At 59.3% G+C, this 25037-nt stretch overlaps 1 protein-coding gene across 5 annotated transcripts; it reads left to right on the top strand.

The window, feature by feature from the left end:
• LOC119110497 (smoothelin-like protein 1) lies at window positions 1–24830 on the top strand. 5 transcript variants are annotated; one of them, XM_037234345.1, is made up of 16 exons: window positions 1–104; window positions 714–846; window positions 2167–2357; window positions 2747–2896; window positions 6255–6347; window positions 10014–10094; window positions 14986–15061; window positions 15431–15505; window positions 19426–19473; window positions 19744–19815; window positions 20236–20283; window positions 20647–20709; window positions 21049–21136; window positions 22333–22438; window positions 23827–23978; window positions 24202–24830. In XM_037234345.1, exons 2-16 carry the CDS (start codon window positions 750–752, stop codon window positions 24332–24334), a joined length of 1473 nt encoding a protein of 490 aa, XP_037090240.1. In that variant the 5' UTR covers window positions 1–104; window positions 714–749; the 3' UTR covers window positions 24335–24830. The 5 variants fall into 5 exon arrangements, with proteins under 5 accessions (XP_037090240.1, XP_037090241.1, XP_037090242.1 ...); XM_037234346.1 differs by lacking the exon at window positions 19744–19815; XM_037234347.1 differs by lacking the exons at window positions 15431–15505; window positions 19426–19473.
• Window positions 24831–25037: the final 207 nt, after the last annotated feature.

Here is a 25037-nt window from a genome sequence, read left to right as displayed (position 1 = left end):
CCCACCCAGCACTCTGATCCAGACTAAGAGTCCGATGGTGCAGCGCAGGGGCTCGGGCGGTCGCTTCGGCAGACGCAGCCCTGCCAAGGCCAGAGACGATGACGGTCAGTGGCTGTTGAGCCTGCGGGAGGCAGCCCTGTGCACCCACGCTAGGACGCGTGCTCTGCTGGGCTGTACCCACCAGCATAAAGCATGTTTTAGAATGATGATTGACTGGTTGATTGCTTGATTGGACGATTGGTTGGTTGGATGATAATTGGTGATGCGTTTCTTGCCTGTTGAGTTTCTTTGAGTGTTGAGTTTATCGGTCCATTTACAAAGACATCACGCATCTCCCTTTTCTGACATGTGATTTTCATATTGCGGGGATTCTCTGTGCCTTATTTCCTTTTGAACGCTATCGTATGATTGACATTCGATGCGTGGTCAGCCGCCATCCCAGTGCAAAATCAGCCGACGTCTCAGTGCAGCGTTTGCTTTGATATTTCAGCTTGATCGGATTTGTATGAGTTCCGGCTGCTTCGCAGCGATCCAGCCCGAGCGTGGACTAGCGAAAGCCGCGCTGTTTGTGCCGATCTGTGCCATCGCCCGCTCAACAGGGCGCCCGAGACCTTGGGCGTCCGCGAGCCCGATCGATCTTCATCTGTAACGTCTGCCGAGACGTTCAGAAGTGCATGTTGACGGAGAGTAATCGGCCTGTTTACCGCCGTCAGACTCCCGTATTCCGCTGCGGAAGATGACCCCTGGCAATGGCAGCACCAGCGCCCCTCGCGGCGAGCAGCGAACCACGCGACACGTGGTGCCACCCGACGACCATCCGCAGAAAGCTGCAGACGACCGACAGAGGTCAGTAGCTGCGGCGAAGGCCGGCGTTGAGTGAGATTCCGGGGTGGAGACCGAGTTGGTCGTGGCGAGGCAGACCGCGGAGTGGAGAACGGGGAGGGGAGCGAGGTGCCTCGCCTTTGGATGAGGTTAAACGGATGTTTGCTGGTCGTTTGCGTCCATTGCTGTTTGATTTGAAATCAGGTAGAGTGCTCTGGCCGGTCATGAATGGAGTGCTGCCTTTTTACCTCTTCCAAGTTAAACAACGTTTGCCCAAGAAGGCAGATGAAAAGGTATTATGTAGATCAGGCATGACAAGCCCCTGCATATGTTGTCAGATCTTATAAGACAAAAACAAATAGCGGTTTTGGTAATACACAAAGAAGGCTCATGTATGAAGCCTTAGCAGTTTTAGCTCGATGTTAGTACGGTTAACGTTTGTGGACTGTTGCACAGCGTTACCATTGGTGTATAGAGTACAAATTTGGCCTGAAGCAGCCATTCCGTCAATGCCCGACAACCCTGCAGACCGGCAAAGAGGACAAGATTGCAGCCCGGTCGAATGATTACAGTGCCAGTGGAGCACTGCGAAAGGTGTCACTGGCGGCGCGACCCCGACGATTGATTCCAGAATTAATTGAGATATAGACAATCACAATCACATCTCTTCAAAACGCGTTGTCTGCTCAGTCGGCAGTGATCATGTGGTATGCCCACACGGGATACGCAGTCACCACGTTATAGACAGTGGCGGACATCACCTGAACGTCTTCGGGGGTGGGGTTCAGGGCGCATCGACTGCTGTAGGCCATGCGGCATCTGAACGTCTTCGTCCCCTGTGTCAATAAAGGGCATCTGTCATGGCGCCGCGGTTACCAGTTGAGCCATGCATCTGTCTGGTTACCAGTTGAGCCATGCATCTGTCTGGCTACCAGTTGAGCCATGGTGCCCGCCGGATCGACTAGAGTGGGGCTGTAGGGCAGCTGGTGTGGCGGGCCCAGAGCTCGGGCAGCGGTGCTCGGCGGATCGTACTCGGAGTGACTGTGAGCTGGTGCCCGGATCACGCTGGCGGCAGCGCTCCGGCCGGACGACAGTCCGGAGTGGCTGTAGGGCGGCTGGTGCCCGGCGATCGTCCGACCGACCTTGGTCCGACTGTCAGGATCAAGGCTGCGGCGCCAGTCGCCCCTGGTCAGAGGTTGCCGCCGCCTTTTCAGCTCAGTGCTCGGGCGCGCCGCCCCGCTGGGTGTCCCGCGTGTCTGCGTGTGCGGGTGGGGGTGCGCGTGGACAGACTGGTGTCGCGCGCAGCCACCATGTTCACGTCGCTGCTGTGTCCCGGCCCGCCAGAGCGCCTGCTGCAGTCGATGCCGTCCCGGCCACCGTGGACGCGTCCCCCGCCGCCTCGGACGGCTCGGGCAGCCCGCGCGGCCGGTCCTCGCCCTCCGCAGCGGCCAGCGACCGCTCCTCCTTCCTCGACAACCGGTCCAAGGTCACCGGCATACGCGACGTGCTCACCAGGATGGACGCCTCGAACACAGGTCAGTGACCCCCAACACCCCCCCCCCCCGCGTTGGGTCTTGACTTGACGTGTCCTTGGCAGAGTCTGCAGTCTAGGTTGAGGAGACGGGCAGATTAATGACTGCGGTGTTGTGAGACTGTCTTTTTTGCCAGAGAGTCGGGATTACTGAAGTGTGAAATCTTGTTCCCTGCTAGCGCGAATGTTTGCGTTCAGAAGTGGTGTTGCCCGTGTGGCGAGGGAACGTCATATGACTTTCCACATACCTTAAAACTGAGCCGTATGACCGTCACGTTAAACAGCGTAGGGCTCTTTTATCGCCCTATAGTTTGTAGCGGTTGTGTTCAACGCAGCTCGCCCCAGCCACTGCAGCCAACTCTCTCATATGCTGATGCGTCTCCGTTTTTCCAGAAGTGGCCTCTCCAGGACAACGAAGCACGCTCTCTCCTGAACAAGTTCCTGGGCGCCCAGGTCATGATGACCGGCATGGAGTCGATGATGGCACAGACCTCCAGCAGCCAGAACATGGTCTCGGGCGGCACGGGACGCACACCCACCGCGGTAAGCAGCCGCCAGTCAACCCAGGCCGAGCGAGCATCTGTGGAGCCGAGCAGAATACTGACGCGAGAAATACCTGAGAGGCGGAGAGCACGCGCTGGTTCCGGCAACTATGAGCCCCGTTTGGGGAGACGTGGAAAGGGTGACTGCCGTTCATATGTCGTTGTCTGCCATGCAACATCACAGTTTAAGTGTTGAAGTTATCCAGAGAGGCTGATGCTCATCGTCCCCACGCCTCCGTCACCCAGAGATGATTCCGTTCTGACTGATGGCCTCGGACGCCCTGGCTTATATTTTGACTCTGATAAGAACAGCACGCAATGCCCCTGGGCGTTGGCATTCTGAGAATGACTTGGTATAGAGGAGATAAAAAGACTTGTAAAAAATCTTCAAATATGCGCTGAGCATCAGTGCCAAAAGCCACACAGAACAATGCGTTTCAAATGTCGAGCTCATTCCCTGCCCCTTCGCTCAGGCCGAGCTCCCATCTGTCAGGCTGGGCGTGCGGGCGTGGTTAGCGTCAGTGGCGGCGGCGGCGGCGCCTCTCCATCGGCGGCACACGGTGCTCCGTCCTGGGACGGCGCCGGGTGCCCGGCCGGCGCCGCCCCAAGGTCAGGGCCGCCCCGAGGTCAGGGCCGCCCCGAGGTCAGGGCCGCCCCGAGGTCAGGGCCGCCCCGAGGTCAGCGCCGCCCCGAGGTCAGCGCCGCCCCGAGGTCAGGGCCGCCCCGAGGTCAGGGCCGTCCCGAGGTCAGGGCCGTCCCGAGGTCAGGGCCGTCCCGAGGTCAGGGCCGCCCCGAGGTCAGGGCCGCCCCGAGGTCAGGGCCGCCCCGAGGTCAGGGCCGCCCCGAGGTCAGGGCCGCTGTCACGGCGCCCTGCTGACTGGCGCGGGCCGCGCCGCCGCTGGCACGGGCCGGCCCACGGCCGTGACCTGGTGGAGCAGCCCCAGACGACCCGTCCCGCCGGCCTGTCACAGCCCGCTGGCGGCCATGTGCAGGGGATGGCGAGGTTAACTACCGTTCTCGGCCCTCGCAGATGTCACTGAAAAAAGGTTGGAAGGGAAGCTAAGCGCTGTAAACATGTCAACATTTAAGGCTTATGTCACCGCACCCGTTATTTTAACTAGCCCTAAATTGAAATTCAACTACTGCTAGAAAAAAAGCGCATTTCACGCTTGCGCGTGCAAGCTGTTTGTCCATCCAGTATGAATCAATTGACTATGATAACTTTTTAACGTCGACTGTATGGTTTGCGCAGTTGGCTGTCATAACGGAGACGTCATTTTCTTCCGATGCTTCCGAAGGTCGAGCTGTGAGTTCCTGGCGGAGCCGAGCCCTTGACATCTTTACAGCCGCCTTGACCGGTGCCAAAGCACCTCGAGGAGCGTCATTCTTCACGCTTCACACTTGCACGGTGTCCGGATTTTAGGTGCTAAATGCTATAAAAAGCTTAGAGAGCTTTGCAGGCCTCCGTTACGCCTTTCTGATCTACTTTCAGTCACATTATACAACGCCGTACATGTTTTCAATGCGATAGCATATTATGCGTGTTTTCCCAGCATTTTTGTCAACCGTAGCTCTCAACAGTCACGTAAACAATCTCTGCCACGTGGAATCTCCCTCCAGAGAATTGCGGATTATCCCATGAACCATCTCAGACAGGTGTCGTGTAAGTTTTTGGTTTGGTTGGGTTTCGCTTGGATCGCAGCCCTTACGGCCATGCGTGACCAAATGCACAAAAGATGCCAAGCACGTCCAAAGCGAGGCCCATTCGAATCCGCCAGTCCCCCCCCCCTGACCTGCCCCCCCCCGCCCCCCGCCGCCGCCGCCGCCGCCGCCGCGCGTTCGGAAGGGTGCCGGGCCGGCGGCGCGCCCCCGGCAGGCCGCTGACAGGGCGGCATGTTGCCGGCCGCTAATTGGCCGGCGGCGGCGGGCGGCGGCGTGTGTGCCGTTGTCGGACGGCCTGAGACGGTGTCGGCTGCGGCGGCGGTGTCGGTGACGCCGCCGGGGAGCCGTCGCCGCCCGGCACCGCCGCCAGTATATATAGACGCCGAGCCGGCCGGGCCACCGCCGCCGCCGCCGCCGCCGCCGCCGGGTACCACAGCCGGCGCCTGGGTCGAACTCCGGCCGCCGGCGGGGTGATGCCTCCCGCTGAGACACAGAGCACGCTCGGAGGCTGGTTAGATGGGGAGTTCTTTGAAAGGTGTGCAACTCGGCCGGTGTGTGCCCCCGAATGTTGGATGTTTGGTGATAGTTTTGAACACAGCATGGTTACTAGATGAACAAACGCTCAGCATCGACAACCCATGCATGATCCAGGGCTTGGTTATGAAATCTGTCAACGTGTTTTCAGAAAAAATATTCAGTTTGGATTTTGAACCTATTCGGTGAACTCGTTGATCTAGCACACATTTCGGTGTGCGAGTACGTAGCATCACATATTCTCAAATTATTGAAAACGGCAATATATGCCTTCAGTCGATTCCATCGCCACAGATGAAGGCCTGGTGACAGCCTGACTGTGAAGTTCCATTTTAACTGTTATGTTGCTTGAAGACAGCTAGCTGACTCGAGATAGCGGCTTAAGCGGCCTAAGCGGCTTGGGGAAACGACTTATGTTTCTCACCGTGTTTCTAATCCGTGTTTCAACGGTATTTTTTACCTTGGTTTAAAAGCCGCAAAGGTATGTAAAACTGTCGTTGCTTGCTTCATGACAGTCACGTAAGTAAGACTACTCAGTCTGGCAAGAATGCAGTTTATTATAGTTTTCCTCAAAATGGTCAAAATTGCTTCATGCAGAAAGGGGGTTTTCAGCCTAAGCGAACCCTGAACATTCGAAAATATTACAGCCTGCGCGTGTTGTCACGGACCGTGATGCTACGCACGCTGCCGGGTCGAAAGTAAGGTGCACAACTTTGTCATGGTCAAAATAAACCTACATGGCAATCACCTTTCATATGACCTCTGTTGAGCGCACGCCTTGTATTGCTATCACAACGTTAAAATAACATTGTTGTCAAAAATGAAGCCAGTAAATCAATCATAAACATGCGCTGTAGCTCACATGTTACTCCGAAATGATTGTTGGGTGGACCAATGCCTTTAAACCAGCCATTGAGTGCCACTCATGGTGATCATACTGCACGCCTCCCCTCCGCGCCAAGCCCGTTAACTTTTGCTTCGTCGTCAGTGCCGCATCGCTTGTCACGCTCCCTCGGCGTGGCGCGAAAACAACGACCATCTGTCCCAGCCCGCTGCCAACTGGGCTGCGCTCTTCACGTGTCCGTCGTCACCCCGTTGGCAGCGGCCGGCCGGAGACGGGCCGTGTGTGCCAGCCGCACTGACGCGGGCCTCTGTGCGCGCAGAGCACCCGATCTCAGCGGTCGCAGTTCCGCACGTCGCGCGACGAGGACGGCCAGTGGAAGGGCCAGATGTCGGTCGCCACCTCGGCCTTATCGGTGAGTGGGCGCCGCGCGTGGCTGTGGCTCGCCGCGGCGCCTCGCTCCTCGCGCACACTGTGTGATGTGCGACTTCGTGTCAGAGGAGCAAGGAGTGCTGCTTGGTGGGATTTTTGTGTGGCCACGAAGTGTCAGATTGAGTAATTTATTGCTCAGTTCATGCAAAGACTAATGGATGCGGTATTGGTGTTTGGGCACTAGTCCAAAGGACTACAGCCAGTCATTAGTATTTGGACTTAATAAGATATACGTCTCCGAGTTCATCGTATCAGATGCTGTGGTTTGATGCATGTTGTGTTTGGAGCCAATATGTGTCCAACGCCGAGGGGTAGGACATTTACAACTGTAACGATACCTTTCATCAGTGAGCTCATCACCTTCCCCAAATCGCTTTAGTGGCTAATGGCTATCGACAATCCGTCGTCACTCGGGACGTTTGCTAGCGGACGGAGCGGGCTACCGGCCGGTGCGTGGCGCAGCGCCCCGGAAGTGGCACCCGACGGTGGGCGCCGCTGCCAGCGGCTGGGGTCGGGGGCTGGCGCGCGCGCCACCAATCGAACCGGCCGCTGTTGCTGTTGGCAGCCGGCTGGTGGCCGGCCGCCGGCAACAGCGCTGCCATATCCGGCCCCCAGCGGGCCGGCGGTGATCGTTAACCACCGGCGCAGCGGGCCAGGCCGCTGGTGCTGGTGGCCGGCCGCCGGCAACAGCGCTGCCATATCCGGCCCCCGAGCGGGCCGGCGGCGATCGTTAACCACCGGCGCAGCGGGCCAGGCCGCTGGTGCTGGTGGCCGGCCGCCGGCAACAGCGCTGCCATATCCGGCGCTGCAGGCGAACCAACAGCGCTGCAGGCGAACCATATAGCCTCAGCAGCTGAGAGCGTCGTAAAGCCTCGATGGCAAAATATTATGGTAACACACCAGGAGGGACGGTGGAGCTGATGATAGGGAAGGGTTCTTGTGAAGAACTGGATCGATCGTAGAGTTCCCGATAATTTGTCAGGCGGACGGCCATAGATATAATGAAGTCTGAACCCATCCTGCTGCGGGCGTCATGATCAGGCCGGGATGGACGGCAGGTTTGTCATAACGAACGGAAGAGGAGACATTGGTGCTGTTACAGCGTGTCACATTGACTTGCAATGCTACCCAGCTCTTGCTTGATTACAACGAGGATGACGGACCGCCGGGCTCAGCCGTCAGCCATCACTGCTCAGCACGACAAGGTAGCTGACAGCTACGTCCGCCAGTCTGTCACCTCGGCACGGCCACCGGCGCCGGTCATTACGATTCCGCTCCGCTGACCGCCCGCTACCATCGCCTTATCGCTGCCGGTCAGCCAGCGGCGACCCCATTTGTATCCGGCCCGGCGCCGTCGGCACCAGCGTCAGTAGGTCGCAGCTCGGGGCGAGCTCGACGACAGCAGCCACCTGCGGGGCGGCAGGGGCTCGCTCGCACCCCCACCGCCGGCGCCGCCGCTCCATCCTCTGACGTCACCAGTCGGCGGCGATGCCAAATTTTCAAAATAAACCAGGTCGCCGAGCCGGCGAGTCTTGCCAGACGAGAGCGACTTTGAAGTGGAGCGGTGCCGGTCGACCACGGAACGTGCAGTGCAACCGATCACGTGCGACATGTCAGACGAGGGTGTGAACGAATTGACTGACGGGGGCAAGGGCGAGGTGGCGGAGGACGGTAAGGACCAAACTGTGGAGGAACAGACGAGCAAGGCGGTCGGTGAGAAAGACGGCGAGGCAGCCGGTGAGAACGATGACCAGGAGCCAGACGACAAAGAGGGAAACGTGGCGGCAGAGAAAGAAGTCAAGGCGCCGGATGAGAGCGCTGAAGACAAGCCATGCGATGAGAAAGAGGACAAAGTGGCCAATGACAGTAACGTCGAGGACGTGGATGGAAAGGACGGGGAACCGCCCGCGGAATGTAGAGATGACGCAGGGAAAGCGACCGAGGAGAAGGAGGACGAAGCGGCAGACGAGGGCGACGCCCAGAAGGCTGACGCAGAGCCAGCCGCAGCGACCGAGCCGGTGAGACACCGCCTGGCTCGCCCAGCCCCACTGTCTGGCGTGGCGTTTGTGGGGGGGGGGGGGGGGGGGGGGTCACGGGTAATGCCGGCTGACGTTCGGCTGCGTTGTTGGCCATGTGGATCGCGAGGTGGTGCGGACAGACGCACCCGCAGCAGCTGCTGGCCACCGCACGCTGCATGTCCGCGCAGCTGTCCCGTTCGTTAGCGGGGCCCCGCAGCCTGACGCGTGTTAACAGAGCTCCCGGCACGCAGACTTGACATGCTGGAAGGCGTCCCAGTTCGCGTCACACGCGGCGAGTCGAGTGGTTTGTGCGTTCAACCGAGAGCACGCGACTTGTCAGATCCCATTCGAACTTTGAATCCATGAGCAACGAAGAGTGCTGGGAGAACTTCCAATGATCCTACTGGGCTCCCACCTGGGGAACATTAGTTACGAGACTGGGCGAAGTCTTGGAACATGTGCCGGTTAAGAATATATTCCATGAAGATATTGGTTGGACACGCGTGTACCTCTAGGCCAGTTCGTCAAATTTCCACTTGTGGCCCAACTCTGCGAACCGCCACACGTTCTCATGGTCGCCGTTCCTCACGGCTCTGCCGTTATTCGTCCGTCCCTGCGCCGCATCTGCAGCCGGCCCCCGTCGCTCGGTGGCAGGTGCCGCCAGCTGACGCGGGTGCTGGTCTGTCAGAGTGAAGCGAAGGGTCACGCCGCGACCTTGGCTGGTACGGACAGCTCTCCCGGACAGCATACTGTCATTTCTCCGCGTTTAGCCAGCTCATTTTGTCACACAAATTTCGAGGGATTTCGATTGCTCCAGCTCGCCCTATCCGTTGCTTATCTTGCGCAGCCGGGGAGTTTCGAAAGGAATCTGATGCATGGAAATCGCCTCGCGCATGCATGCTGCCGTCAGCACTCCTCCTCTCATTGCCTTCGTCAGCAGCCTACAGGCTTGCTCCTAATTGATTTTGACATATGACACTTATCGCTAATCGCCCACCTGTCAGGAGGACTAGCCGCTCTGCCTGTGGCACGGCCACCAGTGGAGTCCCGCGGTGATCGGCACAGTGAGCTGGGGATGAACCGCAAGCCGGCTGTGTGGATCGGCGATCATTTAAATGATGCGGCTGACATGCGGCTGGAACAGGAAAATCCCACGAGTCAATTGCATAGTGGCTGCCTCAGGAAGCAGCTCAGCCAATCCAGCCTCGGGCTCAGGGCCAGGTGTACAGTCATAGCGATGTCCGGATGACTTAGGGGTATCTTTCCGCATCGCTCGTCACTTGCCGTTACCAGTGACTGACTCGAATGACGCCGAACATCCGCCATGCCGTACTGCGATACGGCCAAAATGTAAACTGCATAAGCGATCAAATGCTGACACGTGTGATTTTTCCGTATTGTCTGCGTTAGCCGGGCTTTGACAACGCTGTCAGAGCTGGACCACGCTGTCAGCCGCCTCAGTAGCGGCCCGTGACAACGTGTCTCAGACAGTGAGCCTAGCGCAACTGAACCACGCTGTCAGCCGCCTCAGTAGCGGCCCGTGACAACGTGTCTCAGACTCCTGATGCCGTGACGTGGCACAGTTCCTCGCGGCCGTTACCTGACCCGGTGTCTCCGCCCGTCCGTTGCAGACCCCTGCGGCCGGGGAGACGGTCATCGTCTCGGGGGTCAACATCTCCGAGGTCACCGACCAGGATAAGCTCCACGAGATGGTGAGACCAATGTCTCGCGGAGGTGCATATAACCATTGTTATGTCGGCCTCTCGACGTTAATGTGGTGAATTGGTGCATAATTACGTAACATAGACAGTATTATTGGCATTATTCCTCGGAGAGAAACCAAGAGAATGAAGATACAGCTGGGTTGGTATTTCGACAACACGCCTTTATCGAAACAATAGCAGAAGTCTTCTGCTATTGTTTCGATAAAGGCATGTTGCCGAAATATCATCCCAGCCATATCTCCATTTTCCTTGTTTTTCTCTGAGAAATACGTCTAATACTGCTGTCTTATCTATGTGAATTTGGGCATATATCAAGGCGTTATATGCTAATTGGCGTTATCTTAATTAAGTCAAAATCATGATTTTCCTAAAAGGGCCAGTTATTTGGTTGGCTCATCAACTATTCATTTCACAGTGCTGAATGTTCACTAAGGTGATCTCCCAACTAAGGTAATCTCCCAGTTTTGGTCCAACGCTCTCATAAAACGGACCATTTTCGCAGACTTTTCCATGAGCTTTACACGTTCGCATCGTCACCAGAATGTGTTGACTTGAGCGCGGCCTGGCGGCCTGCAGTGAGCAGTGTCATATGTCGGTTCACAGTCCGCACAGGCCATTCTAATGTCATTAGGTCACCATCAGAAGTCTAAGGAGATAATGTTTTCACTTCAAATTAACGTTATAACGTAAACTAGAACTCAACGGATTGTCCGATGGGCTGGTCTGACAGTCTAGTGACGTCACCTGGACCGAGTCCGATGATTCGCAGTTATGGTCTGTTACAAGACAGGCCGTTTGCGTGACCCAGTACCTCGGTTCTGTCCCTGCTCCGATGGTCTGGTCTTTCGCCGGCCCCTCCCGCAGCCCATCGTCCCCAGCCAGAGTCTGCCAGTGTCTGTGTCAGTGTCTGTGTTTGTGTCAGTGTCTGTATCAGCACCGGTGTCTGTATCAGTACCGGTGTCTGTATCAGTGCCGGTGTCAATGTGGGTGTCAGTCTGTGTGTTTGTGTTTTTCTGGCGTATCAGCTACAAAGGCCATTTCACGGGTGCCAGAGTCAGTGTCAGTGTCAGTGTCAGTGTCAGTGTCAGTGTCAGTGTGCGTCAGTGTCCCCGGTGTCCGCGTGCGCGTCGCGCCGCGGACCGCGCGCGGGGAGCGGCGCGCGGCGCCAGCGCTGGGCCGGCCGGCTATTTTTGCCCGGTGGTCTGTATTGTGTGCGGAGTGGGACAGCCGGTCAGTCGGCGCAGGCGGACGGTGTGAGTGTGACCCCGCGCCTCCGCTCCACCGGCCCACGGAAGGGCGACGACCCGCGGCTTAAGGTCTGTTGCGAGGTGTATGACATTCGCGAGGCAAGAGCGGAAGGTTGGGCATGAGGGACTGTGTCCATGTGCTCGACATAGCGGGAGATTGGCTTTTAGGAATGCTGCTGACTGTTCGCTCTTGAACGTCAACATGCGCGACTGGTCATTTAGAGGCACCTCCTTCCTGTCATCGACCTTGGGAATGTTGGACAGACGCGGAGGTGTGACGTTGCTTTCTTTTGTTTGTGATTAGATCTCAAGCCGGCTCGTAAAACGTCAGATGAAGCGAAGGTTTGTTTTCTCACAACATCTGAGCATACCAACTCGTCAGGTGGCGCGCGCCAGGCGTGCGGCAACGACAAGATGGCAGCTTCTCTGTCTGCTTGGAGCATGCGGTGATGACAGAATCGAACAGACACCGCGCGGGACGGCCAGCCCTCCAAACCTCTCGCACACCGCCACCGCTCCCAGAAGCTAGAGGCCTCTTGAAGGCTCTTGGGGTCCCTTCGTTTTAGCATTGATGCGACTCTTGCGGACTCTTGCTGGGACAATCATAAAGCATTTAATGTTAATGCCTGGTCATAAAGCGTGCCCCGGTGCCAGTATAGACCTCACTTGGCATTAGTTCTGAATCTGATACCAGGGCCAGACAATTATTTGGCCACCCTCTGATAGAAATCAGTGCGATCTTGGTTTCCTGCGTCGCAGAAATGGGGTCCGTACTTCGCATGTAGGAAATAAATGTGAGCACGAAACCTGAAACTTAGCACGGGACTCCCTCAGATGCGATATTTTTTCATGGCCCTGTCTGTCTCGGCTTAGGTCACTGTCACTGTATTCGGAACAGGCCTCGGAAAAGACAACTGGTGGATTCCTGCGAGCAGCTTCTGATGGCATGCTTATAGGTCAGACAATATTTAGATCGCTTGCTGTTTTAATGTTAAGACAGTACGTACCCAGCTGGTTTTTGGTCTCCACCTGCTCTGATCGCTAAGGTCTGGCATCCAGTCTTGCTAATACCGAAACACGGACTATCCGCGGTGTGTGCCCGATTGCGCGTGATTCTATACACGTGAAATTCATCCATGCGTTCGCCAGTGCGATTGCTCCTTTTCCTTCGTCAGTATCAGTCCATCGCATGCGGCTGCGTCATCTAGTGTTAGAAATCTACACCTATCCTGTCCCGCGGTTTTCACTTGTTGCGATTTAACATTTCCACTTTCCTATGCAATTGAATGAATGAATGGGAAGCTGGATTGAACAACTGTTCAGGAGCAAACCACCTAATATAGCACCGTACGCTAAAGCGCATTGAAAAGTACAGCGCAAAATTAGAATACCGGTGCCACTTGTTGCTGCAAGCCTCAGAGTGGCGCGGCTGATTGTTGCCAGTATAAAACCCGTCTGAGGTCAGATCCGGGCTGGGCCTGGGCAGCACGCTGAAACTTAAAAATCTGCGGTTGGTTGACATCGTAAATAAGTCGGCCTGCGGCCTCGCATTTAAAGAATATTGAGTTGAGCTTTGCCAATGGAATGTCCTTGCGCATCTGAATCAGCACCAGCAACTCGGTGATAGCCGTGCCGATAGCATCTGTTATTCTCTTTGCAATCTTTGGGCCGTCTGTCCCATGTTAAGTACAGCCGGGTAAAGGGGAGGATCCGCGTTCTCCGTCCAGCAGCTGTGGCACCCCGCTAAAAGGAACGGAAAGATGCTGTGCTCACACATGTGCTCATCTGCAATACACTATGTTAAATCGGCATTTTAGGCAACTGCCTCTCGGCAAATTAATCAAACCGATCAACTTAAATCAAGACACATTTTGTCGCTAATGCTATGAAAATAAACACGCAAATGCGCGCACACTATTTCACACCATTTTCCTCGGACTGAATTCTTCGGCCTTTCAAAGTCCTTTCACTGAATTCCATTTCCAAAAGTCCATCAGTACGCTCGAAAGAGCACGACATTTGAATCACGACTGCGCACAAACAAATAGGAGCACGCAATACTACCCACATCGTAAAAGTCGCTTCCCTCTGTCTCCACCCGGGAGAGACCACGAAAGGGAGCGACCGATTCACAAGCGCACCCACACGCCTTTTGCACTGGGTCACACATGCGCGGGACGGCCAGCCCTCCAAACACCTGTTGCCGTTGGTCTCGGCCGGCCCCGCCTCTCGTACGTCCATTGCCTGTCAGTTATCGATACACCACTCCGCCTCGCGGACAACAGTTATCGATGCACCACTCCTCCACGCGGCCGACAGTTACTGATACACCACTCCGTCCGGCGGCCGACAGCTACTCTACAATATTGAAGATACGCCCTCAGACCAAATAAGCATCAATGTGGTTTTGTTTTACTCTACTACTGACTACTCGCATGATACCGAGTATCATGCGAGTGTCGTATGATATTATATCGACATCGCCTGATGTCGATATTTCCTCGTACAAAGGACCCGTGATATTGTGCAAAAGAGGCTTACCACGATCAGCTGCTCTGTTTAAGCGTAAAACAATCTAACCATGCTTGGTTTGCAATCCAAGACTCCCGAGCCCGGAGGGCGATTTGCGGTTTGATGGTTTTGTTGGGACAGCACGATGCAGGGCAACCGAGCACGACCACGCGAGGTAAAAACGCTGCTAGTCCACGGTGTGTTCTGCCAATTAAATCCTTCGTGATAACATGATTTTCATGGACAGGGTAGTCTATGAACTAACCAAGACCGAGGCCCGACCCGTCCTAGGCGCCGCTGCCGCCTCGGGCGGGGTGGAGGGCCTCTCACGGCTCTACCTCATCTGTAACCTGACGCTCTGTTAGGCCGCGGGGAACACATGACCGCCGCGCTGGCGGGGGGCCGCCGCCGTCCCAGGTCGCCGTGCCGGTGTTTGTCGGACAAGCTAAACTCTGAGCTATTCCCGGTCCCAAACAAAATAATCCAAGCTGCCGGAGACCTCTCGCGGCGCGTCGGAGGAGCTGCCAGCGCTCATGGCTCGTGAGCTGACGCGGTCTGCCGGGCGAATGTCCGGCATTTCACTGGCAGCGTCGCCTCTTGGTTGTCTGCATCGCAGGCATGATATGACCGGGACATTTGAGCCGGCTCCAATGGTGACGTGGCCCAGGTTTATTTTGCCTGGCGATCCGGGCCTGGAAGGCTGCTCGTTGGCATTACTTGCAGGGTGCCATGGCGCTTTCGTATTTCGCTTATCCGTGAGTGTTCTCGCTTAACGAAGCGCTGCTGGCAAACACTCGACACGGAAATCTCCGAGCGGTGAAATCCCCGAAAAAGGTTAAGCGTGACGGTCTGATAGCGTTCTTTGTTGCCAGAAATAGGCGCGTGGCGTTGGCGGCGTCAGACATTCAGCGTGATTGGCGTGCCAGGGCTGGCAGGCGTGACTTGGGGTGGGGCGGTGCAGATAGGGCCACCCCGTACCACGCCCCAGCCCCGCGGAATGTTCTGCCTCGTCTCCACAGACGCCAGATGCCTAACCCACCTAACTACTTTGCGACCAAGACGTGACACGCTCCCCTGTGCTTAGCTTGCGCGCGCGCTCAGAATTCCCGTTCCATTTTCAGTTGGAGCAGTGCGACAACTTCGACGAGAGGAAGAAGATCCGTGCCAGGTTGATGACATTGATGCAGGAGGCCAGAGGTAGGCGTGGCAGCCCGTTGGGCCGTGAAAACCGCATGTTGCACTGCGTTCACTTGTGCGTGTCTGCTCCACCCCTTGCACAGTCAAGTGGGCTGCGGTCTATTAATCTGGGGTGCCAGCCCTCACCCCTCTCTTCTCTCACCGCTCGCCGACGGACGAGCTCCGGTGAGGCCAGGCTGAGCCGCCGGTCCGGCTCCGGCCTGTCCAGACCCCATGTACATGCGTAGTTGCTCGCACTCGTCGCGCTTGCGTGTGCGTGTTTCCGTGTGTGGCTGCCGCTACGCGTCGCCTCCGGTCGGCTCGGGCCGGCCACCGGCGCCTCTTGGGCCGGCCGCCGGCGCCGCTGTGACGGCCGCCCGTCTGTTGCAGCGCGCCGCGAGCTGGCCTCGCGCCGCCGCCTGCAGCACCAGCAGCAGCGCGACGGCGGCAGCGTCAGCCAGCACGGTGAGTCGCGCCTGCTGCCGCTCGTCTACGACCAGCTGCGCAGCTCGCTGCAGCAGCGGCCGTCGCGCCGCGTGGCCGACGACTCGGGCACGGAGAGCGGTGACGAGGCGGCCGGCGGCGAGCTCAGCTCGTTCATGGACGGCCTGCAGACGAGCCTCAGCGGGGGAGACCTGCGCGCGCCACCGGACGGTGCGCCGAACCCAGGCCCGCAGCTGGTGGCCGATGTGGTGTCGGCGCTGGCCAAGCTCAGGGCGTCGCTGTCGGCGCCGCCGTCCGACGTCGCTGCTTCGCCGGAGACGGCCGATCTGCAGCAACTGGTGGGCGGCGCCAGCCGGCCCGGCCAGCTCGTCATGCTCATCGACCGGCTGCAGATGTCGCTGCAGCCGCTGGCGCCCGTCGGCCAGCCGGCGCCCGGCCTGCCGCCGCCGGCTCCGGCTCCGTCGCTGAGCGCGCGGCGGGGGCGACCGGCGAGACCGCGACGACCCCACACCGTCGGCATCACACGGGAGGAGTTCTCCGAGATCCGCCGCTCGCTGGACGTGGCGGCGGCGCTGCGCGCGCAGGAGGAGCGGAACGCGACCGCGGCGCCGCCGGAGCCCGCGCCGCCGGCCGAACGGCCGCTGTGGCACGTGCGCCGCTTGTCAGAGGGTCCGCCGCTCCCACCAGGGTCCCTGTACACGCCCCGCGCGCGTCCCTTTAGCAGGCAGCTGTCTGAGGAGTACCGCCGTCGTAGCATCACCAGCAGCGACGCTTTCAGGCCAGCGCCGACGGAGACCGTCCGACCCGCTCCGCCGGTGGCGGCCATCTCCGCCCCGCGGCCAGTGGAGCTGGCGGCAGCGGCGCCCCCTCTGGGCGGGGACCCGCCGGTGTCGGCTCTGCCGCCCGTCGCGCAGCCGCCGCCTGCGAGGGGCTCGGAGGGGGCGCGCAGCGCTGCTCGGGCCGGCTGGCGACGGCCGCCACGCTTCAGCCGCCGCCCCGAGCGGCCGCACACTATCGGCAGCTCGGCCGGGGACGTGGCGGCCATCCGAGCCGCGCTCGGCGCCGCCGCCGCCAGCGGGCCGGCCGGGCAGCGCCAGGAACCGGACGGTCCGGCCGAGCCGGCCGAGCCCGCCCCGGCGCCGGGGGAGCTCGGTCTGCACGCCGCTGGACCACACACGCTGCACCGCCAGCAGGCGTTCGAGAGCGACTCGCTGGACGACACAACTTCTCCGGACGGCGCAGAGCCCCAACAGGCCACCGTGCACGAGGCGATGGGACAGTTTGCCACGAGGGACGCGTCCCGATTGCGACACTGCGACGACGATGACGTCACGCAGCCGGAAGGGGAGGCTCCGCCCGCTGACGAGAGGCCGGCGGCCGGTCCACGTCCCGTCGGGTCGCGATCCTCACTGGCGTCGTTCTTGACGAAGCAGATGACGAAGGAGTATCTTGAGGACTCGACCCGTGTGTCGAAGGAGCAGGTGATCGGTAGCCGTCTCTTCACCCACCAGAAGGCGCTTCGCGAGGGAAGCGAGCCACCGGACCTCTCGCTGTCCTCCCAAGAGATTGCCGAGCCGGAGAAAAACCGCGATGACTTCGAGACGTCCTCTTCTAATCTCTTGCAGCCTGCTGAGTCGAGTTCGGCCTCGGTTGCATGCTCTGAGGTCGCGTCCGCCTCCGTGTCGCAGCTGGTGGAGACGCCAGCGGAGGGGACTGCGGTCTGCGCTGTCCCGCCGCGTCAGGCCTCGGCGGAGCGCGCTCCTGCGCGTCCGTCGTCCGTGGGGCCGGCCGTCCCGCCGGCGGGCTCCAGCCACCTACCCTGGGCTCGCCAGGGCATGCTGGCTACCCGCACCGCCAGCGTGGCCCGTCTGTCGGGCGCGTTTGACGGCAGCGGTTCGGCGCGGCCGCCGTGGGCCCGCGATGATCGGGCGGCCCCGGCGAACGGTGCCGCCTGCGGCCAGCCAGAGCGGCCGCCCTGGCAGCGCAGACAGGCCTCGTTGCCGGCGGACCCGGACCGGCGGCTGGCCGCGCTGTCTGATGCCGGCTGGCGGCAGCAGCAGGCCGCTGCAGAGCAGCAGACGTTTGTCACGCAGCAGCAAACACAGCCGACACAGCAGCAAACACATTGGACACAGCAGCAGACGTGGCAGTCTCAGCTCACGCAGCGACAGGCGCAGCCACAACAGCAGCACGCTTTCATTCAACAGGCACCACACAATGTATCCCACCAGCAGCCCCTGCTATCGCGACATCAGCCACCTGTTCAGCAGCATCCATTGGTGCAGCCGCAGCACCAGAGTGTGCCACTGCAGTCACAGAACGGCACACCGCATCACCCGACTCCGCCTCCGCAGGCACAGGGCGGCACGTCATTTAACCAGTCTCCGCCGCTGCAGGCATCTGTCACCCGGGGCAGCGTGAGCCTCGGCCAGGCGCTGGCCTCCTCAACGCCCACCAGTCGTGTGGTGCTTCCGTTAGCCGCGCCGGCCGCAGAGGGGGTCGGCTTCCGAGCGCCGTGGAGCCCCCGCGTGGTGCGCCGTGCCGCCACCGTGACCGCGGCGAGCCCCGAGATGACGGCGCCACCCGGAGCGGCGGCGCCGGGGACGGCGGCGGCTCCCTCCGCCTGCGAGGCCGGCGGAGTCGCTGCCGTCGCTCCGCCGCCGGTGGCGCAGCCGGCCCCGCCGCCGGTGGCGCAGCCGGCCCTGGCGCCGGTGCGCTCGCTGCCCGCCGGTGCGCTCCGTCAGCTGATGCAGAACACGCAGAGCGCCGCGCACAAGGCGCAGCTGGGCCGGCAGGCGTCCGAGCCGCAGCGGCTGGCTGACCCGAAGACTTACCGGCCGCCGCCGCTGCCCAAGACACGCTTCTCAGCCGACGGCGCGCCGGCCGTGGCGCCGCCGCCGGCGCGGCCTCCGCAGCGGCTGGCGGCGAGCGCCGGCAGTTTGCCGGCCTCGCCGCTGCAGGCTCGTCGCGTCCAACCAGCGTCGTCGGCGCCGGGCAACGTGATGCGCAGCAGCAGCTCCGACAGGGTCTGGGACCAGAGGTCCGCCACGCTGGGTAAGCCGTGAGTGAGCCACTGCCCGCGAGACCGGCCGTCAGGACAGCCGCACGCCTACCTGCGTCTGCGTCTGCGCCTGCGCCTGACGCCTGCAATTTTGCCGTGACTAGCTGCAGCGAAGGCAGACACTAACGCCTGAAGCTCCGTTCCGACCTGGAGGAACCACCGTACCGTACCGGACGTGATGCGGCCTTAGCGCGGCTGTCACTCCTGTCGGGCTCCGCCGGGCGCTGGCAGAGCCCTGCTCCGCCCTGTCCTCGCCGGAGGCGGCTAGCCGTGACCTAGAGACCGCCAGCTTCGCACGCCCGCCGTAGCGCCACCTGCCGAGTCAGCTGTTTGCTACCGGCCAAGTGTCGTAGTTCGGGCGGCTCGAAGACAGCGTGACGCCGGGCTGACAGGAGCGCAGTCGGCGCACATTGGGCTCCGATCAGCTGAGTCGGCAGACGGCATGCATTCGTTTGGCGTACTGGCCACGAGCTGGCCGAGGCGCTAAGCGCAGAATCAGTGTAGTGGTCGACTAGAGAGTGAGACAGACGATAGAAGAGGCGGCAGCAGCTGGTGGCCCTGGCCCGGACAAGCCCCGACTCCTCATGCCAAAACTGCGGGAGATGAAACCCTCGCAGGCCGCGTGTGCTTTGCTCACCACAGCGAATCGCAGTCGTGATCTCGTATGACTCTTAGCCGGCTGTGCATCGCTCGCTTCTGACGCGGTCATGTAGGGCATTTTATCAAACATATGCCATGCATTGTGTGTTTCGTGGAAATGCATGTGGCCTGTATCTAACAGGCATGGCTTGAAGTGTGTCATGCCGTTGTGTATCGCATGATTTGTCGTTGGCATGGTTTCTATTGTGATCTTAACATTGAGTTTACGTTTCATTTTTAGAGGCTAAAATGATCAACGAATGGCTGCAGGACAACTTTGAGCCTGATGGTAAGTATCCGTTCTACAACCTTTGTCGGTGGCTTTAGGGCATCACGGGGTTGCAACCTGCTTTCGCTCTTTCTTACTTTCGAATGCTGCTCTGTTTCTCCCGCTGCTAACCTGTTCTCGCTTTCTGCTCTCAGCTCTGCGTCTATTCTCGTCTTCTTTGGGCTCTAATGATGTCTCATTCTGCTTCCATCATCAGTTCGTACTTATCTCCCGCTATTTTTCTCTGGCTATCGCTCTGTCGCTGCTTCACCCGACTGCACCTGTCTGCAGTCTCTGGTGCCTTTTCTTCCTCTGCATATCGGGTCGAACACTCTGTGGCCTATCTGAGCATGGTCACGCAAGGTGAGCTAGCATAAATGCCGTGGGAATAGCTAAACGTGGTGAGCATGAAAGGGGCTCACAAAGTGCTGCTCAGATCGCTGGTGCGCCGGTTTGTTCTGTGTACACGGTAGCGTATGACTTTGCCGTGCAGATCGGATCGCCCTGCTGTCCCGATCGCAATGCGAACGATTGCGTTAGGCTAGCATTCAGGGATCGCTCGATGGTTTCGCTCACCGTTATCATTTCTTAGTGAAATGTCGCTGATCCGTAAACTACGGGAAACAGGGCGTTGATTAAGTTCATAGGGAGGCTGAGGGAACGAGACTATAGCGGTTATTGACACCGGCTCACCGCGCTGAGTTTAGTTTTGTTGTTGCTGGCCGCAGCGGTGACGACCGTGTATCAATCGTGCATTCGTCTAAAAACTATCTGGGATTTCAGGGAAAGACTCACCTTCTGATAGCAAGATGGCCTCTTCCTCGTCTTCAGGTAAGACATACCTGTTTGGAATACGGGATTGTCACACAAGGCCTTAGCCACGAACGGCTTTGGCTTGATCTGCTGGCAATTTGCTATATCCATGGCACTTAAATACATACAGCTTCGTGCCCTTTCATAATTGAAAGTAGAGCCAACCCGGAAAATCCCGAAAACGGTAGCAGTCTGTGTTGAACAACGTAATGGATGGACGGACGTCATGCATCACGGAAGGGATTGCGTGTCCCTCCTGGTGCTGGCCCTCGGGAGCTGCCGTTGCACTGTGATTATGATGACGCTTCCGTCTGCCGGTCGTGCGATCGCCGCGGCCCCGACCCCCGACGTGTTGAGGCTGACGAGCCGTGTCCGCTCCAGTGACGGCGAAGACGAGCAGCTCCAAGACCGTGGCCAGCTCTCAGCGCTCGCAGCTCACCAAAGGTGAGTGTTTCGAGGGCTGAACGCACACGCCCGGAACATGTCCGACCCAGCGCGGCGACCGGATGGGCGACAGGTCGGCGCGGTCGGCGGCGTTGGAACGACATCTGCAACCAAGGCGCGATGTACGCCGCGGCGAAAGGCCTGGATGTTCTCCTGGTGCCGATATTCGGCGCAGGAATTGCAGTTCGTCGTGCCGCGCTGGTTCGTTGCTGACCACTGCCCCGTGCGACCCTGTTAAATATGAGCTTATTCTGTTGTGCTTCGATAGGTTGTTGGTTTCGTCGCGGGTTCAACGTGCGGTTGACTCGCCACGCGACTGAACCTGCCTGCCGTTCCCAGGGAAGGCACCGGTCTCCGCGTTTGACAAGTTCAAACAGTTGGACTCGGCCAACCCGCGGGCTGTACCGCGCACCGACTCCACTTCCAGGTACGCCGCGCCCCCGCACCCGCACCAGATCCGGCACCGGGCCAGCCCACACCGGTAAACGGCGATTGGCCGTGGGCGGGGATAGACTCTCTCTGGGATGGCGCTCGTTTGTGTTGTATTACCTAACACGGCAGCTCGTAACGGGGTGAGGTTGGTGACCTTCAGTCGCGACGACAATTGTTGCGATCTCTTAGCACGCACAAGCTCGGCTTATTTTCTAATCAGAGCATCATCTTCAGCAGGAAGAGGAGTCGGCTATAATTTTCCACCCCAGCTCTTGACGTATTCAGGACCATCTTGCCATCCAACGTAGATCTATGTCAACATGAAGCGTTTATGCTCAACGGCGCACTGCCTGAATATCTGCAACAATTCAGGCGGCCGGCCATCCCGTCTCCGAACACGGCGGCAATGGCGTCCGAGGTGGGCACGGCCGACGGTCGGTGCCCGGTGTCCGGTACCGCGGGATATCACTGCTATCCACCGCTGAGCTTCCGCTGCGCACCGCCAGGGGCTTCCTCTCAGCGCACGCTTCTCCGCCCTCCTTGCGGCACTGCTGCTGCCCCCCCCCCTCTCTCTCTCTCTCGTCGTCTCTCTCTCTCTCTCTCCATCTCCTCTCTCTCTCTCTCTCTTCTCTCTCTCTCTCTCACTCTCTCTCTCCTCTCCCGTCATCTCTCTCTCTCTCTCTCCCTCTTCTGTCCTTTCCCTCCTCGTCGTGTGCCCACCTTTCCTCCGTTCCTCTGCTCCCTCCTCCCCTTCCTCATCCCTCGCACCTCTCTCTCTCTCTCTCTCTCTTCTCTTTCTCTCTCTCTCTCTCTCTGCTCTCTTCTCTTCTCTCTCTTTCTTCTCTCTTCTTCTCTCTTCTCCTCTCTCTTCTCTCTCTCTCTTCTCCTCTCTCTCTCTCTCTCTCTCTCTCTCTCTCTCTCTTCTCCTGGCCTTTCCCCCTCGTGTGCTCGTTCCTAGCTCCCTCCTCCCCTCCGTCATCCCCGCACCTCTGCTCCGTCTGGCGGGCCGGTGGCTCGCAGCTGCGCCCGGCCAGGCCGGGGCAGCCGGCGCCGCGCCGCGTTCCTCTGCTCCCGTTGTCTCTCCATCGTCTCTGCATCTCTGTTCTGTCTGATGGGCTTCAGCTGCGCTCGGCCGGGCTGGGGCAACCGGCGCCGTCCCGCGGTAACGGCGCCGACGCCTGCTCTTTCCAGCGACGGCGGCGGCGGCTTTAAGCTGGACGCGGGCCTGGCCGCCAAGGCGCAGGGCGCCAAGGAGATGACGCTTTACTGGTGCCAGTGTCGCACCAGGGACTACCAGGTAACAGGGACCGAGCACCATAGGGGGCGCTGAATACTGGCGCCAGTGTCGCACCAGGGACTACCAGGTAACAGGGACCGAGCACCACAGGGGCGCTGACTACTGGTGCCAGTGTCGCACCAGGGACCACCAGGTAACAGGGACCGAGCACCACAGGGGCGCTGACTACTGGCGCCAGTGTCGCTCCAGGGACCACCAGGTAACAGGGACCGAGCACCACAGGGGCGCTGACTACTGGCGCCAGTGTCGCACCAGGGACCACCAGGTAACAGGGACCGAGCACCATAGGGGGCGCTGACTACTGGCGCCAGTGCCGCACCAGGGACCACCAGGTAACAGGGACCGAGCACCACAGGGGCGCTGACTACTAGCGCCAGTGTCGCACCAGGGACCACCAGGTAACAGGGACCGAGCACCACAGGGGCGCTGACTACTGGCGCCAGTGTCGCACCAGGGACCACCAGGTAACAGGGACCGAGCACCATAGGGGGCGCTGACTACTGGCGCCAGTGTCGCACCAGGGACCACCAGGTAACAGGGACCGAGCACCACAGGGGGCGTTCCACGCACACCACGGCTGACGCCCGGACGAGCACGCGGCCTCGGACCAGCACATCACACCGGACACCGCGAGGCAGCTCATACACTTGCGGCCGCGCAGGCGAGGCCTCTGGTGGTGTCGCCACATCAAATGGTGCCATTCTCGCGAGCACGCTGCTGTTAAGAATGATGCGAAATTCGTCACACCGTACTGACGAACAGTGCACGCGAGATAGATGCCTGTAACGGGCGGCCCCCGACGCGCGTCGGCGTGAATCTATAGAGCACACGAGGCACCGGGCCACGCGGCCATTCAAGCACTGACACCACGCAACTGTCAGTCGCGTCCCCCTCACACGCAAACCCACGCGCACACTGGCTGACGTCACTGATGGCCACGCCACCGTCACTGACGTCACTGATGGCCACGCCACCTGGGAAGTCGTACCGTTTCAGGAAACCTGCCGAAAAAAACCTTTTGGGAGGTGACCACGTTAATGACGGGTGCGACTCGGTTTTGGTGCTTGTGAGTACTAAGACGCATGCTTGCTTGCCGATGCGGTGCAGCTCGGGGCATTAGCTGTGTTGGTGTCTGGTAGCATAATGCTGCTTCTGTGCAAATGCATCCGTAGAGTAAGGATTTTGCAATCTCTGCACGCTTGTCGCACGCTTAGGCTCAGAATGAACACTTTCACGGTTTATAAACCTACCGAAATGACAGGCTCTCCTCAACTGAAAGGGCCAAGATGCACGCCCCCCTGCACGTCCCCCCCCCCCCCCCCCCCCGGCTGTCGTTAAAGGATGAACCTGATCACTTGGTCTGACCATTCACCCGTGCCTCTCCACAGAACGTGAACATCGAAAACTTCTCCACCAGTTGGAACGACGGCATGGCTTTCTGCGCTCTCATCCACCACTTTTACCCAGACGCCTTCGATTTCGAGAAATTAAATCCGAAAAACCGCCGCTATAATTTCGACCTGGCCTTCAAAACAGCCGAGTAAGTTGGTATCGATTCCAGCATACGCTTGAGCTCATGGACGCCGGAAACGTTACATATGCCTGTGCAATAATTTCCATCGCATCTCAGTCCCATGACAAACAGCCGTTTAGAAATCAGTGGCGAGCTAAGGTGCGTTATTACGCTACAACGGTCGTCGGCGTCAGCGGCACGGCGGCGGTGCGCGCGTGACGACGACTGACCTGACCCACCCCGCCCCCAGTGAGAAGGCGGGCATCTTCCCGCTGCTGGACACGGACGACATGGTGGCCATGCGTAAGCCCGACTGGAAGTGCGTGTTCACCTACGTGCAGGCCATCTACCGGCGTCTGAAGGACGGGCCGTGCTCGCCGTGAGACTCCGGGCCGTGCTCGCCGTGAGCTCGCCTCTGTGTGGGGGCGTGCGCACCAGGCGGGACCGCGAGGGTGACGACCGGCGCCGCTGGAGCCAGGACCGACGGCCGGGCGGCGCGCGCCGGCCAGAGATGTGATACTCGAGACGTGCCCCGGGCCAGACGCGGCGTGCCCCCTAGCTAGTCACTAACCCGCGCGTCCCCCCCCCCCCCCTGCACTTTCTGTCGGTCATCGGTGTTGGGTCCGAACGAGCAGTGGCGTAGTCAGTGTGTCAAAGGTATCGATTTGTACATACATGATATATGCCGATGGTATACGGCGCGCGATAGCACGATGGAGTAACAAGCCGGATGTAGTATGTCCTCGTGTAGTGCAACTATTTTAAGAGTAACTTATTGTAACAAAAGGAAAGTTTGTTACATGTGGCGAGTATATCAGTGTATGTTGTGACTACTATGTTTTTTAACCGAACCAATAAAAGCCCAGAGGGCTAGCTTGACGCGTGGCTTTGCTATCCCGAGGCTGGTGGTCACACTGCCGCACGGAAGTTCTCGAACACCACGAGTGCAAACGATTTCTGTCAAGTGAGGAGTCGCTTGTTAACCCAGTGTTAAGGCTACCAAGGTCAGTGTCATCACTGGTTCTATATGACAATGCAAAGCAGTAACAATGTCTCTGTTCAACTCCTTGAAAGAGCACATCAGTT

Source organism: Pollicipes pollicipes, unplaced genomic scaffold, assembly GCF_011947565.3.
Source record: "Pollicipes pollicipes isolate AB1234 unplaced genomic scaffold, Ppol_2.1 Scaffold_7231;HRSCAF=8579_pilon_pilon_pilon, whole genome shotgun sequence".
Taxonomy (NCBI): Eukaryota; Metazoa; Arthropoda; class Thecostraca; order Pollicipedomorpha; family Pollicipedidae; genus Pollicipes; species Pollicipes pollicipes.
The sequence above is the reverse complement of the archived record's forward strand: the minus strand, read 5'-3'. Positions and strand labels throughout refer to the sequence as shown.

Coding starts and splice junctions, on each gene's coding strand:
- LOC119110497 (XM_037234345.1), top strand. CDS start 750: ATGGCAGCACCAGCGCCCCTCGCGGCGAGCAGCGAACCACGCGACACG. Junction 15,506..19,425: donor CGGCAGCGTCAGCCAGCACG/GTGAGTCGCGCC, acceptor TTTCATTTTTAG/AGGCTAAAATGATCAACGAA. Junction 20,710..21,048: donor GCGCTCGCAGCTCACCAAAG/GTGAGTGTTTCG, acceptor TGCCGTTCCCAG/GGAAGGCACCGGTCTCCGCG.